Source organism: Phocoena sinus, chromosome 9 (assembly GCF_008692025.1).
Source record: "Phocoena sinus isolate mPhoSin1 chromosome 9, mPhoSin1.pri, whole genome shotgun sequence".
Classification (NCBI taxonomy): domain Eukaryota; kingdom Metazoa; phylum Chordata; class Mammalia; order Artiodactyla; family Phocoenidae; genus Phocoena; species Phocoena sinus.
Window position 1 is genome coordinate 97,646,380 of NC_045771.1, and position 15,377 is coordinate 97,661,756.

The 15,377-nt window shown below is 50.0% G+C and overlaps 1 protein-coding gene across 5 annotated transcripts in view; it reads left to right on the forward strand.

Moving 5' to 3' along the window:
• The window catches only part of OGDH (oxoglutarate dehydrogenase), a 76,166-nt gene that overhangs the window by 48,284 nt on the left and 12,505 nt on the right, over positions 1 to 15,377 (forward strand). For all 5 annotated transcript variants that reach the window (XM_032643845.1, XM_032643844.1, XM_032643842.1 and 2 more), the window contains 8 exons: positions 129 to 275; positions 802 to 892; positions 1,269 to 1,448; positions 4,848 to 4,976; positions 13,414 to 13,593; positions 13,934 to 14,086; positions 14,760 to 14,862; positions 15,037 to 15,165. In XM_032643845.1, coding sequence (XP_032499736.1) covers positions 129 to 275; positions 802 to 892; positions 1,269 to 1,448; positions 4,848 to 4,976; positions 13,414 to 13,593; positions 13,934 to 14,086; positions 14,760 to 14,862; positions 15,037 to 15,165 — 1,112 coding nt within the window. The remainder of the gene's footprint in view (positions 1 to 128; positions 276 to 801; positions 893 to 1,268; positions 1,449 to 4,847; positions 4,977 to 13,413; positions 13,594 to 13,933; positions 14,087 to 14,759; positions 14,863 to 15,036; positions 15,166 to 15,377) is intronic.

Below are 15,377 nucleotides of genomic sequence, written 5' to 3' on the forward strand. Positions count from 1 at the left end.
CACTGGTCCCGTCAGTGTGGCACAGCCTGTTGACAGGGGTGGGTGGGTTTGGAGCGTGGCCACAGCCCCATGAGAGCAAGGTTGGCCCTGGTGACTTGGCTCTTCAGAGTGGCTTGGTTCCTGTCCAGGTTTGAGGAGTTCCTGCAGCGGAAGTGGTCATCTGAGAAGCGCTTTGGTCTCGAAGGCTGCGAGGTGCTGATTCCTGCCCTCAAGACCATCATTGACAAGTCAAGTGAGAACGGAGTGGACTACGTGATCATGGGGATGCCTCACAGGTACCTGGCTGCCTTTCATGCATCCAGAGCACGGGGTGGGGCACTAGGCAAGCAAGGAGGCTGGCTCGCCTGGAACGCACTTGCACCCCTGTCCTGGGACAGCCATCGCCACAGCATCCCCCTCCCTCGGTAGCCACTGTCACACTCAAGGCCACAGTGGTTTTAGGCAGGCATCTTGGCCTCATGCCCTTGTCGGGATCACCACTGAGGGAGGTTAACCTAGAGGGAAGGCTGCTCGGTGACGTGGAGCGGAGACCTCAGCTTGAGGCGGCAGCGGAGGCTGAGGGTGGAGCGTTCGCCGCAGGCCGGCAGTGTTTCTCCGTTTTCTACCTTTCTTCCTCCCACCTCGTCGTGGCCCTGGGTGCCGGGCAAGCAGAGGCTGAGTGTCCCACATCAGCTCTGCTCTCAGCTCCTCTCGGGCTGCAAATCGAGGCATTGCCTGTCCATCGGGGGAGGAAGGGGCTAGAACAGCATTGCCTGCTGCCTGGAACACAGCTCAGGCCCTGCTCGCTCCTCTGTGTACTAGAGGGCGGCTGAACGTGCTTGCAAACGTCATCAGGAAGGAGCTGGAGCAGATTTTCTGTCAGTTCGACTCAAAGCTGGAGGCAGCTGATGAGGTGAGACACCTGATTTCTTTTAGAAACTAGCATAGCTCCGACCCACACCAGACCCTGGTTCCACTTGTTTCTCCGGAAGCACCTGGGCCTGGGATCCTCCATACCACTCGCAAAGGAGGTGGCCGGTGGCCGACCTCCCGGAGAAAAGAGAGATCAGAGGCTTGGCAGCCCCCGCAGTCCTCCCCGCTGGGGTTTGGGACATGCGCCTCTGGTTGAGGGACCTTCTCCCTGTGCCCTAGGTAGAGCCATTCTGGGGAAAGGCTTTCCATCCTTCCAGGAATGGGGGTTCTGGGAGGAGAAATAACACAGGACAGGGCTGTCGTGAAGAGTAAGCATCTCCATGCCCAGGATAAAGGCTGACTGTTTGTACCTTCAGGGTTCTGGAGACGTGAAGTACCACCTGGGCATGTATCACCGGCGGATCAACCGTGTGACCGACAGGAACATCACCCTGTCGCTGGTGGCGAACCCTTCCCACCTGGAGGCTGCCGATCCCGTGGTGATGGGCAAGACTAAAGCTGAGCAGTTTTACTGCGGGGACACCGAGGGAAAGAAGGTAAGGCCACGGGGGCTGGCCAGGGGCAGCCCTGAGGCCAGATGGTCCAGGACCGGCTCACAGCCTCAGGCACGTCCCAGACCTCATGTTTCTGGAATTTAACAAAATATTCTGAATGGATCTTGAAAGAGTAGCCATAGTATTAATAAATTAATCCATTACAGATAATGCTTCCTTCCAAGGTGTGACCACCAGAGCTAGGTGGGGAGTAGATTGCTTTCATTGTCACCACACCTGTGGAGAAGCTAGTTTTGTACAGTATCATGGCGGACGAAGAGGCTTTGTCACTGAACAGGAGGAGAGAGTCTTAAGGAAAAGATGTGGGTGAGCCGCCTGCTCACCCACATATCCCTCTCATGTGGGAGAGGCCGCCTGCCAATGCAGGGGACACGGGTTCGTGCCCCGGTCCGGGAAGATCCCACATGCCGCGGAGCGGCTGGGCCCGTGAGCCGTGGCCGCTGGGCCTGCGCGTCTGGAGCCTGTACTCCGTGGCGGGAGAGGCCACAGCGGTGAGAGGCTCGTGTACCACAAAAAAAAAAAAAAAAAAAGAAACAGCAGGATTTAGGTAGACGGGAAGAAAAGGACATTCTCTGGAGATGAAAGAAGGACAAGGATGGAGGTGGGGTTGTGCTGTGGGCAGAGCAGGGAGGAGCTGGGCAGGGCAGCCTGGCCCAGGGATGCCCTGGAGAGGGGTCAGACTTTTTAGAGGTGGAACCAAGCATTAGTCTACTAGGTTCTATAATTTTTTTTGTATTCTTTTTTTTTTTTTTTGCGGTACGTGGGCCTCTCACTGTTGTGGCCTCTCCCGTTGCAGAGCACAGGCTCTGGACGCTCAGGCCCAGCGGCCATGGCTCACGGGCCCAGCTGCTCCGTGGCATGTGGGATCTTCCTGGACCGGTGCACGAAGCCGTATCCCCTGCATCGGCAGGCGGACTCTCAACCACTGCGCCACCAGGGAAGCCCTAGGTTCTATAATTTAAAACAGTGAGACTACTCGTACTGTGTTTGGACGGTTAGAGGGTAACGGGATCCCGACCAGAGGTGGCATTGGGAACAGGAAGTGGTTCCTGCACCACAAAGAGTGTGGCCCATGGGGAGGGTGTCGGGACATGAGAGTTACTTTGCTGAGCTTGGGGGCCTGGATGGTGCCTCAGAAACTCCAAGAGGGTAGAAAGTGGCTTCCTGTGCAGTCCCCGAGACCACCAGGGACACAGTGGCCAGGGACGGATAGGGAGGAAACCAGCATCAGTGACCAGTGCCTCCAGCATTTCCGCTGTCCATGGCTGGGACCCTTGCCCAGGCATTTGGGGCCAGGGAAGGGAACAGGATTGCAGAAAACTTTGTGACATCCACGTTCATAAATTACAGACGAAAAGCCACTCCAGCATCGCTTGCTTAGAATGCTGGAGACATCCTGAAAAGGAATGAGAGAACTAGGGAGAAGTGGTGGAGGGTGTCTAACATGCTTCAGATGATCACAGCAGTCCATCCTGTGAGGCCAGGAGAGGCTGATTAGCCCTGTGTGGTCACCAGGCACTTGTCTGAGGGAGTGCCCTGTCCATGGGAGTGCCCTGCCTGGCGTGGACGGCCCATCCCTCCAGGGCCCTGCCCCCGCCCCTCTATCTGAGCCCACCCTTGCCCGTGCTCAGCGGGTGGGTCCAGACCCCACCAGTCCTTCACACCTGCTCTCCTGGCTACTGTTCCCAAACCCTTAGGCAATTATCTGATTTCTGTTAAACCCAGAATCCAGGGAGCTGGAGTGTTTGTTACATAACCTTCAAGGCTGCAATCCTCTGAGGAGGTCCCTGCGCAGACCCGACACTTGTGTCCACTTCCACCTGTCCCAGACAGTGTCCCTGTGTCCCTCAGGGCAGGACACATGGGGTTCTGCTAAAAAAAAAAATCTAGATTTTTGTCCCCGAAGAGCACGTGGACCTTCCCTTCCTGGCGCTGCGGACCAGGGAGGTGACAGGAGCTGAGTAAACACAGCAAGAGGGCGTCAAGGAGCAGGGGTGGCAGGGCCGTGGGGCTGTACCAAGCAAACAGGTCATGTGTTGAGGACAGTGGGAACAGTGTCTCACGGTGTAGGGGATGTTTATAAATGCAGAAGGAGGAAGGCCCAGAAAAAGGATTGGAATTGGAGGCATCATAGTTGTACAGTGTGCAGATTTAGAAATCTCCGTGTATGTGAACCTGTGCGTCTGGTTCTTGGCTCTGTGCTGAAAGAGCCTAGAAGTGTGATGCTCTAGTGGCGATGAGCACACAAGTACTAGTCTTCAGTGCCGCCCTCCGCTGACGGAACCAGGCTCCTTAGAGAAGTGTCTGATTCCAGGGCTGGGCAGGAACAGTGCGGCAGGGGGCTGAAATCTCTGTTGTGCCAGAAAGCACGGAGGCCCCCACGAGCCATGGGGCCTGTCCAGATGGCACGGGACCCCCACGCCAAGTATGGGGCAGCGTGAGCGTCCACATAACTACAATACCAGTCAGTTACAGCCAGTTGAATAAAACAGGAATCCGGGAGCACATATTTATACAGATAAATAAAAGTCGAGAAGAGAAAGCTTTTATGGAATGCCAACGCGTGAAGGTAGGAGTGACACCTGGCAGCATCCCAGGGGTGCCGCTCAGGCTGCTGGGTGGGTGCAGGTGTGGTAAGGAGCAAGATCCAGAAGTTCTCCTCACTGTTCTCGTTACCGAGGAGAAATGGCGAGTTTAAAGGGAGAAACACAGACTTCCTGGCGGTCCGGCGGTTAAGACTCTGCACTTCCACTGCAGGGGGTGCAGGTTCGATCCCTGGTTGAGGAACTGGGATCCCACATGCCGCGCAGCATGACGAAAAAAAAAAAATAAAGGGAGAAACAGACAGCTACCTGTCCATGTGATCCAAGTCAACTTCATCCACGTGGGGTAGGCCAGCTCTGGCGTCCCCTGGTACGGAATGCACCACTCCTGAGTCTGGTCACACAGGACCATCGGAGCCCAAGGCCTGTCTGCGACGTGGAGACGGGAGACACAATGGGCTGCTCCAGGTCGAGAGGCTAAAGAGGCGTGGCCCTAAGAGCACATCCACGTGGGGTCTGGGCCAGCATTGCTTTCCTGATGAGAGGGTCCTGCGTGGTGGGTTCAGGGGTGGTGGGCATTGGCTCTGCAGCAGATGATGGCAGGGTGGCTGGTGTGCAGACATGGAGGGCACCCTCGTGGAGCACATTCTCGGGGGAAGGGGGTGCTGCGGGGGGCCTGGGGGTCTTTGTGCCTTCCTGCCATTTTCTTTCTAAGTTCGAAATTATCTCAAAATACATCATTTTTTGAAAAGTGGATTGTGACTGAATCTCCAGTGTGCCTTGTGGACGTGATGGTCAGGACCATGTCACATTTGGGGTCTCCTTTGCATGTCTGCAGGTCATGTCCATCCTTCTGCACGGGGATGCTGCATTTGCCGGCCAGGGCATCGTGTACGAGACCTTCCACCTGAGTGACCTGCCGTCCTACACGACTCACGGCACTGTCCACGTGGTCGTCAACAACCAGGTAACCTGGGCTCCAGGCGGGCTCTGGGCTCTTTGCAGCAGAGAAGGCTGTGGAGGCCACAGCATCAATTAGACTTTCTCCTCAGGCTTCTACGCTCACATCAGCCTTACTTAGAATGACATGGTTTCATTATTTAATACATTTGTTGTTTTCTGATTAATAAACTTGGACAAACAGGAAACTTTCTTTAAAGTGGAGAGATTTTAATTACAGTGTTTAAGATCATGGTGTTATTTCAGAATATTTTCTTCCATATCCACAAGCATATAGATGGCTTTCCTCTTTTAAGAAACTGTGTTCTATACACACAGTTTTATATCCACTTCTTATTTACCACAGTGTTTTCTCATGGCATTATATATTCTTAAAATATTAATTTTAATGGGAATAATTCATTATAGGTTGTTTCATAAAATAGATATTGAAAAGGTGCCAAGGAAAGAGAAAGGTCTAAAAACAACCTGTCTCTGAACTGTGTTTTAAACAGATGACCAAACACAGAGAGTCTTTACTGCTTTTTGGGTAGGGGCTGAGATGCTAACAGGAATGGTCTTCAATCTGGAAGAGTACAGCAAAGATCATTCACAGGGATTGGAAGCCCAAGACACAGGGGGATTTTTTTTTTTTTTTAAAGAAAAAAGTTTTTCCATGAGTAGTCTCCAGAGTCAGGTGAATTCCATCCCAGGAGTTTTTTGCTTGGTTGATTGGTTGGGTTTTTTTGGTGCAGTTTTTTTTTTTGGTTTTTTTGATTATTTATTCTTTTTTTAAAATTAATTTATTTGTTTATTTTTGGCTGCATTGTGTCTTCATTGCTGCACGTGGGCTTTCTCTAGTTGGGGCTGCTCTTCATTGTGGTGCGCGGGCTTCTCATTGCGGTGGCTGCTCTTGTTGTGGAGCACGGGCTTTAGGCGCGTGGGTTTCAGTAGTTGTGGCATGTGGGCTCAGTAGTTGTGGTGCGTGGGCTCTAGAGCGCAGGCTCAGTAGTTGTGGCACACGGGCTTAGTTGCTCCGCGGCATGTGGCATCATCCCAGACCAGGGCTCGAACCTGTGGTCCTTGCATTGGCAGGCGGATTCTTAACCACTGCGCCACCAGGGAAGTCCCTCTCCATTTGTTTAGATTGGGTAATTTCTGTTCCATCTTTAAGTTCTCTGAGTCTTTCCTTTCTCCCTTCCATTCTGCTATAGAGCACCTCCATTCAGGTTTGGGTTTTTTTTCCCTGATTTCCACTCCCCCCAGGGGGGTTTGTTTGTTTGTTTTTTCAACTCTAAAGTTTCCACTTGGTTCTTCTTGTATCTTCTGTTTCTTTGCTGAGTTTCTATTTTTTCATGTATTTCAGGAATGTTCATAATTTTTATTGAGGTATTTTTATGAAGTTTGCTTTGAATTTTATGAATTTTAATTTTATGAAGTCTTTGTGAGGTAATTCTAAAATCTGTGTCATCTCAGTGTTGGCTTCTAATGATTGCTTTTTCTCATTCAAGCTAAGATTTTTCTGGTTGTTGGTATAACACGTGATTTCTTATGAAACCAGACATTTTGAGGATATGTTATGAAACTCAGAATCTTATTTAAATCTCCTGTTATAGGAGGTGTCCTCTGGACATTTCGGGTCGGGGTTGGGGGACACTTGTTACTGCCAGGTGGGGTAGGGGTCCAGGTTCCCCACCCCAGGTCTGTTGATACCCAGGGAAGGGAGGGGACGGAGGGTGGGACAAGGGTGCTTTGTTACTGCTTCCCAAGTAGCCTCCACTAACACCAGGAATGGAGTGGTTGCCTAATTACCAGCAGCCTAGGGGGACTGCTGGGGACACAGGGCCTTTGCCTGGGCAAGTGGGGGTGGCCACGGTGTTTTCTGTGGGGTTGGCTGCAGCAGGGTGATGATTGTCTAAAAATCTTCTGTACTGCTAGGCGGCCTGTTCCTGGTCTTCTGGCCAGAGAGAGCCACTTTCCTTGAAACGTCTTTTTGATATGCCTGTTGGCGTTTCTGAGTTGCCTGCTTCCCTAGCCCTAAATCTGGGCTATATGAGGCAAAAAGATAGCCCTGGGAATGATCACAAGTCATTCCTCAGGACCGGAGGTCCCCGGCTGATCTGCTTGCTTCTGTCTACCTTCAGTGTTTGTTTTATATATATAATGCCTTGGGTTTTTAATTGTACTTATTAGCAGGAGAAGGAGGGAAAGGTACATCTCCTCCGTCTTCCAGAAGTGGAAGTCCCTATGAGCACTTTTTTCTAAGTGTAAATTCCATTTCTTTAGTAAATACAAGACTATTCAGGTTATCTGTTTCTTCTTGAGTGAGCTCTGGTTACTTCTGTCTTTCATGGAATTTTTTCATTTCATTTGAGTTGTAAAATTTATGAGCATAAAGTTTCCAATGTTCTCTTATTAGGGTCTGTTGTTTTATCCCTTCTTTCATTCCTAATATTGGTAATTTGTGTGTTTTCTCTTTTTCTCGGTTATATAGATTTGTTGTTGGTTTCAAAGGAACAGCTTTGGTTTCATTGCATTTTCTCTGTTGTTTTCCTGTTTTCTATTTCATTGGTTTCTGCTCTTTGTAATTTCTTTCCTTCTACTTGCTTTGGGTTTAATTTAGTCTTCTCTTTCTAGTTTCTTATAAATTGACTTGAAACCTTCCGTCTTGGCAATATAAACATTTAACAGTATTTCAATTTAAGAATCACATTACATGGGCTTCCCTGGTGGCGCAGTGGTTGAGAGTCCGCCTGCCGATGCAGGGGACACGGGTTCGTGCCCTGGTCCGGAAAGATCCCACATGCCGGGGAGCGGCTGGGCCCGTGAGCCATGGCCACTGAGCCTGCGTGTCTGGAGCCTGTACTCTGCAACGGGAGAGGCCACAACAGTGAGAGGACGACATACCACAAAAAAAAAAAAAAAAAAAGAATCACATTACACAAATACAGTACAGGTAAGCCTTTGGTTTGTCAAACTTCTTATGACAGAAGGTCAAGCATTTTGGTTGAACTTAAGTGAGACTGTGTCCAGAGGAGAGAGTCTTAGGATGGCATAGTGTCTGGAAAATTACCCTAAAAGGAAGCCGTGACCATGTAGCCCAGAAGATGGAAGACTTCTAGAAGCATAAGAGCTGTTTTCAAATAAATGAATGCTTCACAAAGCAAGGAATATAATGGGCAGAGTCAGCACCAATGCATAACAATTACCAGGAAGCAGCAGATTTCAGCTGAATGAAAAGAACTTCCAACAATCAGACCTGTTCCTTTTTTTTTTTTTTTTTGCGGTACGCAGGCCTCTCACTGTTGTGACCTCTCCCGTCACAGAGCACAGGCTCCAGACACGCAGGCTCAGCAGCCATGGCTCACGGGCCCAGCCATCTGCAGCATGTGGGATCTTCCCAGACCTGGGCACGAACCCATGTCCCATGTCCCCTGCATCGGCAGGCAGACTCTCAACCACTGCGCTGCCAGGGAAGCCCCCTGTTCCTTTTTTTTTTTTTTGCACCGGATAAAATTTAATAGGGTGGGGAAGACACTGAAAACGGGACAGGGAAGAAGGTGCAGAGTCCGGGTTGGGTGAGGGCCTTAGTCAGCCAAATCTGGGGCCTTCAGGCCCACCCAGCTGCATTGGCAGGTTGACGCGGTAGCCCTGAAAGCTGCAGAGCGCCCAGCACATGTGGGAGCATGTCCCCTGGATGGGGACAGCCAGGGACAGAGCTGCAGGGTTGAAGGAAACAGGGCTCCAACCAGGATAGACCATTTGCCTCTCGCTTCCCCTCTGTCTCTCAAACCCAGCAGTTCCACTTTGTGGGGTTTTCCTACTACTACACTCATTCCCAAATGTCTTCTTTAAAGATATCACTTGGGGAATTCCCGGGCTGTCCAGTGGTTAGGGCTCGGTGCTTTCACTGCCAGGGCTGTCCAGTGGTTAGGGCTCGGTGCTTTCACTGCCAGGGCCAGGGTTTGATCCCTGGTCAGGGAACTAAGATCCTGCAAGACACACAGTGTGGCCCAAAATATATATATATATATATTATATGTACATAATATATATGTCACTGCTGCACAATTAATATCTTAATAAAACTGGAAGAAAAAATAAATGTACAAAACTGAAATAAGTAAATAATATGGAGGGGCATTGTGGGGAAGCTATGACTGCTGCAGCAAGACTAGAAACCAGAATTTCTACCACTACATCAGTAGGGAGCTGGTTAAGTAGTTTATGATGTATCCATCCATGTGTTACAAGGCTTAAATGAATTAATACATATAAATTAATATACATAAAGTGCTCAGAATAGTGCCTGGCCCATAAATAAGCACTAATGTAAGTTAACTGCAACTGCAGTGTAATAAAACCATTTGAGAGAGTAGGATCTATGTATACTGTTGAAATGAACTATAAGGTACGTTAAGTGGGGAAAAGAAGTGCAGAGCAGAACGTGGAATATAGCTGCATCTCTGTGTGTGTGTGTGAGTGGGTGGGTATGCGTACACCCACCATATGTGTTTAAAGATGAAGAAGTCAGGGACTTCCTTGATGGTCCAGTGATTAAGACTCCGAGCTCCGAGTGCAGGAGGCCTGGGTTCAATCCCTAGTCAGGGAACTAGATCCCGCATGCCACAACTAAGACCCGGCACAGCCAAATAAATAAATAAATATTTTTTAAAAATAAAATAAAAAAAATGAAGTCGGTAACAGTGGTGGATATTGGGGAGGGCAGCTGGGGGACTGAGGTCTCAAAACTTCGAAGCAGTTCACTTTCTGTGGTGTTCTAGCTGTAATGTTCATATTATGAGCACTGTCTTACCTGGTCCCTACCCTCATTTCCCTATGGGGAGACCCAGACCCAGATGGACCATGGGATTGATCAAGGTTCTCTGTAAGTGCTCATCAGAATTCTCCCTGGTACATCTTTTTTTAATGTTCTCATCAGTTTGTGACTATTTCTAATCTTTTCTTTAGTCAGTGTAATAAAGGAGTTTATGTAAAAGCAATTCATCATAAATAAATAAATAAAGAAGTCTCAGACTTCTGTAAGAACTACAGTATTGCTAATGTTTTCTTAAATCTTTTTACTGTTTTTGATAACATCAATCATGACATGGGGCCAGTAAGATCTGTAGCAGGAAAGGAAAGACGTGCTTTGCTGAGGCTCTTGTTTCTCTAAGGACACACGTAGGATTTCCTATTCTGAATGTTTCTTCTAAGGAAGCCATCAGTTGCTAAATGCTTTTGTATAAGAATGTTTATGGGCGGGGTGGGGGGGCTTCCCTGGTGGTGCAGTGGTTAAGAATCCGCCTGCCAATGCAGGGGACATGGGTTCAAGCCCTGGTCCGGGAAGATTCCCACATGCTGCGGAGTAACTAAGCCTGTGTGCAACAACTGCTGAGCCTGTGCTCTAGAGCCCGCAAGCCACAACTACTGAGCCCGTGTGCCACAACTACCAAAGCCTGTGTGCCTAGAGCCTGTGCTCCACGGCAAGAGAAGCCACCGCAACAAAAAGCCTACGCACCACAATGAAGAGTGGCCCCCACTCACCACAACTAAAGAAAGCCGGGACGCAGCAACGAATACCCAAAGCGGCCAAAAATAAAAATAAAATAAATTTTAAAAACAAAAAAACTTACTAAAAATAAAATGTTTATCGGGCTTTCCTGGTGGCGCAGTAGTTAAGAATCTGCCTGCCAATGCAGGGACACGGGTTCGAGCCCTGGTCAGGGAAGATCCCACATGCCACGGAGCAACTAAGCCTGTGCGCCACAACTACTGAGCCTGCGCTCTAGAGCCCACGTGCCACAACTACTGAAGCCCATGCACCTAGAGCCCATGCTCTGCAACAAGAGAAGCCGCCACAATGAGAAGCCCGTGCAGTGCAACGAAGAGTAGCCCCTGCTTGACCAACTAAAGGAAGCCCATGCACAGCAACAAAGACCCGATGCAGCCAAAAAAACATAAATAAATTTATTTTTTTAAGAGAAGATTTTTCAGGGAAAAGTTAAAAAAAAAATGTTTATAAAAACCAAAGAGGGGCTTCCCTGGTGGCGCAGTGGTTGAGTCCGCCTGCCGATGCAGGGGACGCGGGTTCGTGCGCTGGTCCGGGAAGATCCCACATGCCGCGGAGCGGCTGGGCCCGTGAGCCATGGCCGCTGAGCCTGCGCGTCCGGAGCCTGTGCTCCGCAACGGGAGAGGCCACAGCAGTGAGAGGCCCGCGTACCACAAAAAAAAAAAAAAAAACCAAAGAGTCTTTGTATAAATTTTGGCAAAGCCGTAGGAAGCAATATTATATAATCATTAAAATATTTAATATTCTGGGGAAACGGTCACAACATGGTGAGTGTAAATGCAGGTTACTCATGCTGCTAGTAGGAGGGTGAGTGGTACAACCACTTTGGAGAGCACTCGATGGTATTTAGGTGCAATGTTCTGACCCTGTGGCTTAGTTTTCCCTTCTTAGGAGTACTGCAGAGAAACTCAGTGCTTGCTGGAGAAAACCTCCGTAAGAATGTGTACAGTAACAGTGTATTAACCACAAGTTGGAAACAACTAAATGTCCAACAACAGGAGAATGGATAAATGAACTGTGGTATATACTATTCAGTACTTAGATTTCACTAAGCTCTACTACAGGAAGTAGAGGTACATGTTTCAACCTGGATGAACCATGAATATAAATATTGAACAGAAAGCAAGTTGTAAAGGATTTGCACAGCATATAGAGTATGACACCATATGTAAGGTACATAGACTGTATATCTCTGGTTTAAAAGACATGGAAATACTCTTCCAAAATGTCAGTGCTATGAAAACCCAAGAAAAGCAAGAAGGCTTCAAGATTAAAGGGGACTAGAGAGAGGTGACAACTAATGCAGGGTGATGTGCTGGATTGGATACGGGACTGAGGCAAGAAAGACTGGGTATCGTTAGGACAATTGGTGGAATGTGTCTACTGAGGGTCAGATAACGGTATTCTGTAATATTAAATTGCTTGGGCCGAGAACTGCACTCTGGCTGGTAATGAAATGTCCATGTTTTAGGGAATAGGGACGTCTACTACTTACCTGCAAATGGTTTAGAAAAAATGTGTGTGTGTGCGTGCGTGTGTAATGGAAAGAGCATGAATAAGAAAAGGGGCAAAATGGCAACAGTTGGTGAATCTGAGTAAAGACTGTGTGGGAGTTCTCTGTATGCTTTCAACTTTTCCATAAGTCTGAATGATATCACAATTTTAGTGAACAATAAGCCTAAGAAGATACCATATATTGTTTATGGACACATGGAATACATATTGCAACACGTAGAAACTATGTCCTCCACTTTCAGGGCCGTGCTCTCTGTGTGTGGGCCAGCTGTAGCAGAAATGTATAAAAAGTCCTGAAACTGTTAAGATTTGTTCTTTTTGGCTTGTGAGTTCATGAGTGATCATTATAGTATTATCATACTTTCTATATGTTTGAAGTAGTCCATAAAAATAAATTTTTGGTATTTGTTTTCTTTATTTTCCTTTTTATTTTTTTGGTTGCGTCAGGTCTTGGCTGTGGCATGTGGGATCTTTTGTTGTGGCATGTGGGCTCTTCGTTATGGCATGCGGGCTCCTCTCTAGTTGTGGCGTGTGGGTTTTCTCTCTCTAGTTGTGGCACGTGGGCTCTGTAGTTTGTGGCACGCAGGCTCTCTCGCTGAGGCGCGCGAGCTCAGTAGTTGTGGCTCGCGGGCTTAGTTGCCCCGCAGCACATGGGATCTTAGTTCTCCGACCAGGGAATGAACCTACATCCCTGCACTGGAAGGCGGATTCTTTACCACTGGACCACCAGGGAAGTCCCCATGAAAATAAATGTTAAATGCAGGTTATAAAATTACGAATATATGATTAAGTTTTAGTACATCTAAGTGGTGAGGCCTTTAATTTTCTTTTCAAAGAAAAAAATGCTAATGTGAAGTGACCAAAGTGCAAAACTACAGAAATGATAGGATCTGAAATTTTATATTTATATTTCATGTGTATGCATGCAAAGAAAATCATCTGGAAAGGAAAACATCAAAATATTTACACTGAACCTGGTAGAATATAGTGACTTTGTTTAATTTTTCATTAAACTGTCTTCCAAACTCTGTTGAACATGTATGAATTTTGTTACCAGAATAGGAAAAAAAAAAACAATTAAAAAAAAATAGCCTTTGGGAACTGTCTTAGAGTAGGCCAAGGGCAGCCAAGTGGCCTCCAGCAAGTGGCCTTCAGGCTCCACCCTGCCTGCCGTTAGCCCCGCCCTCACCCTCAGACACATACATTCCTGCTCCTGCCCTGCCCTCTTATCCTGCCCTGCCCTCGGCTCCATCCCCTGTCCTGGTTCCACCCTGCCATTGGCCTGGAGGGTGGGCCTGCTCTGCCTCGCCCCACCTCTGCCCCACCCATGCTCAGCAGCGTGCCCAAGCCCCCTGGCCAAGCTGCCTGTCTCTTGCAGATCGGCTTCACCACCGACCCACGCATGGCCCGCTCCTCACCCTACCCCACTGATGTGGCCCGAGTCGTGAATGCCCCCATTTTCCACGTGAATGCGGATGACCCAGAGGCAGTCATGTACGTGTGCAAGGTGGCAGCCGAGTGGAGGAGCACCTTCCACAAGGACGTGGTGGTGGACCTGGTGAGTGACCTTAGCCCGTGTCCTGAAGAGAGGGGTCAGGGCTCCCTAGAGCCAGGGCACCTCACTGCCCCTCCTGAGGGCTCCTGCATCTTTGGCCTGGGTGACCTGACCTGGGGAAGAAGGTAGTTGGAATCCTGTCCCGAGATAGCCCCAGGTCACTCTCGTTTCATCTCACGTGACAGTCAAAGCAATTCTAGCCAGTGAAGGAGTGAGAGACAGGACCCTAATTCTAGAAGAGGTAAACTGAGGTGTCACATAGGAGAAATGGGGGCAGGTCCTCGTGGGTCCTGGGTCCCAGCCAACATGGTCCGTGATGCTGGCATCTCCTGGCTGTGTTCAGGTGTGTTACCGACGCAATGGCCACAACGAGATGGACGAGCCCATGTTCACACAGCCGCTCATGTACAAGCAGATCCGCAAGCAGAAGCCCGTGCTGCAGAAGTATGCCGAGGTGCTGGTGTCGCAGGGCGTGGTCAACCAGCCTGAGTATGAGGTGCGTCCCCCGCTCGGATCCCAGTGGGCCTTTCCAGAGCCAGGGAGGGATAGAGAAGGCCCACCACAGGGCAAATGCTCGCTTTCGCAGAGTAATTAGGATCCAAATGAGAACACGTGAAATATTTACAACTATAGCATTTCGGTGCATAACTTCTTGGAGAGTCCAGGCTACTGAGGAGTTGCGTGAGGGAGGTGGGACCTGAGAGCACTTTGGCACAAGGCAGTGCACAGGGGTGAGAGGACGAGAGGCTGATGAGGGATCCAGCTTGTAAAGGGCCTGCTGTGACCTGGTCAGTTCTGGCTGGTTATGAGTGCGAAGGCCCGTGCAGGGTGACGGAGAAGTGGAGCAGGGCTGCGTATTCAGGGGCTGTGCTCGGAGCCATGAGAACTCATCCAAAAGAATATATGGTGAGAGGGTGGGCGGGGACAGGGCTCCAACCTAGAGCAGGATCTGCAGCCAGCAACTGTGGAGAAGCAGCTACGGGAATGAAAACAATAAAATGGAAGCTTCCCACAGACCTCAGGGGTGATGCGTGTTGGGAGGAGAAGGCCTGGAGGCCAGTGGAGTCTGAGGGACTCTGCACTCAGGAAGTGCAGGCGCGCACTGGCCGTGTGGCTGGCGTGCCCTGTGCAGAGCGGCCCTGACGGCTGTGTCGGGCCCGACCCTCCAGGAGGAGATCTCCAAGTATGACAAGATCTGTGAGGAGGCCTTCACCAGGTCCAAGGACGAGAAGATCTTGCACATCAAGCACTGGCTGGACTCCCCCTGGCCTGGTGAGTGAGGAACGCCTCCAGTGAGCCCCCTCCCCGCTCCACAACACCCTGTGGGCCCTGGACTCGGACCCCTGACTTCGGCTCTCGGTCCTGGCCACCGCTGCACAGCGTCTCGCGTGTCCACGGCTCCTTGAGGAGTGGCACCAGTGCGTCAGCTTGCCCCTTGCCTGCTAGGCTTCTTCACCCTGGACGGGCAGCCCAGGAGCATGACCTGCCCCTCCACGGGCCTGACGGAGGATATTCTCACGCACATTGGGAACGTGGCCAGCTCCGTGCCTGTGGAGAACTTCACCATTCACGGAGGTAAGGGCACCACCAGGACCTTTGGAAGTGTTGGGCCGAGTCCAGTGCCAGCTGTGTCCCAGCATGAGACCAGTCCTCGCCCACCTTAGGTCCCTGCTTCGTTCAAGGCCGGGGTGGCTGGATGAGGGAAGCCCTCGCCTCACCTCAGCCCTGCCCCGGCGAGGTCCTCGGCCGGCGGAGCAGTGGAGGAAGGGATGGGATGTCACGGCCGC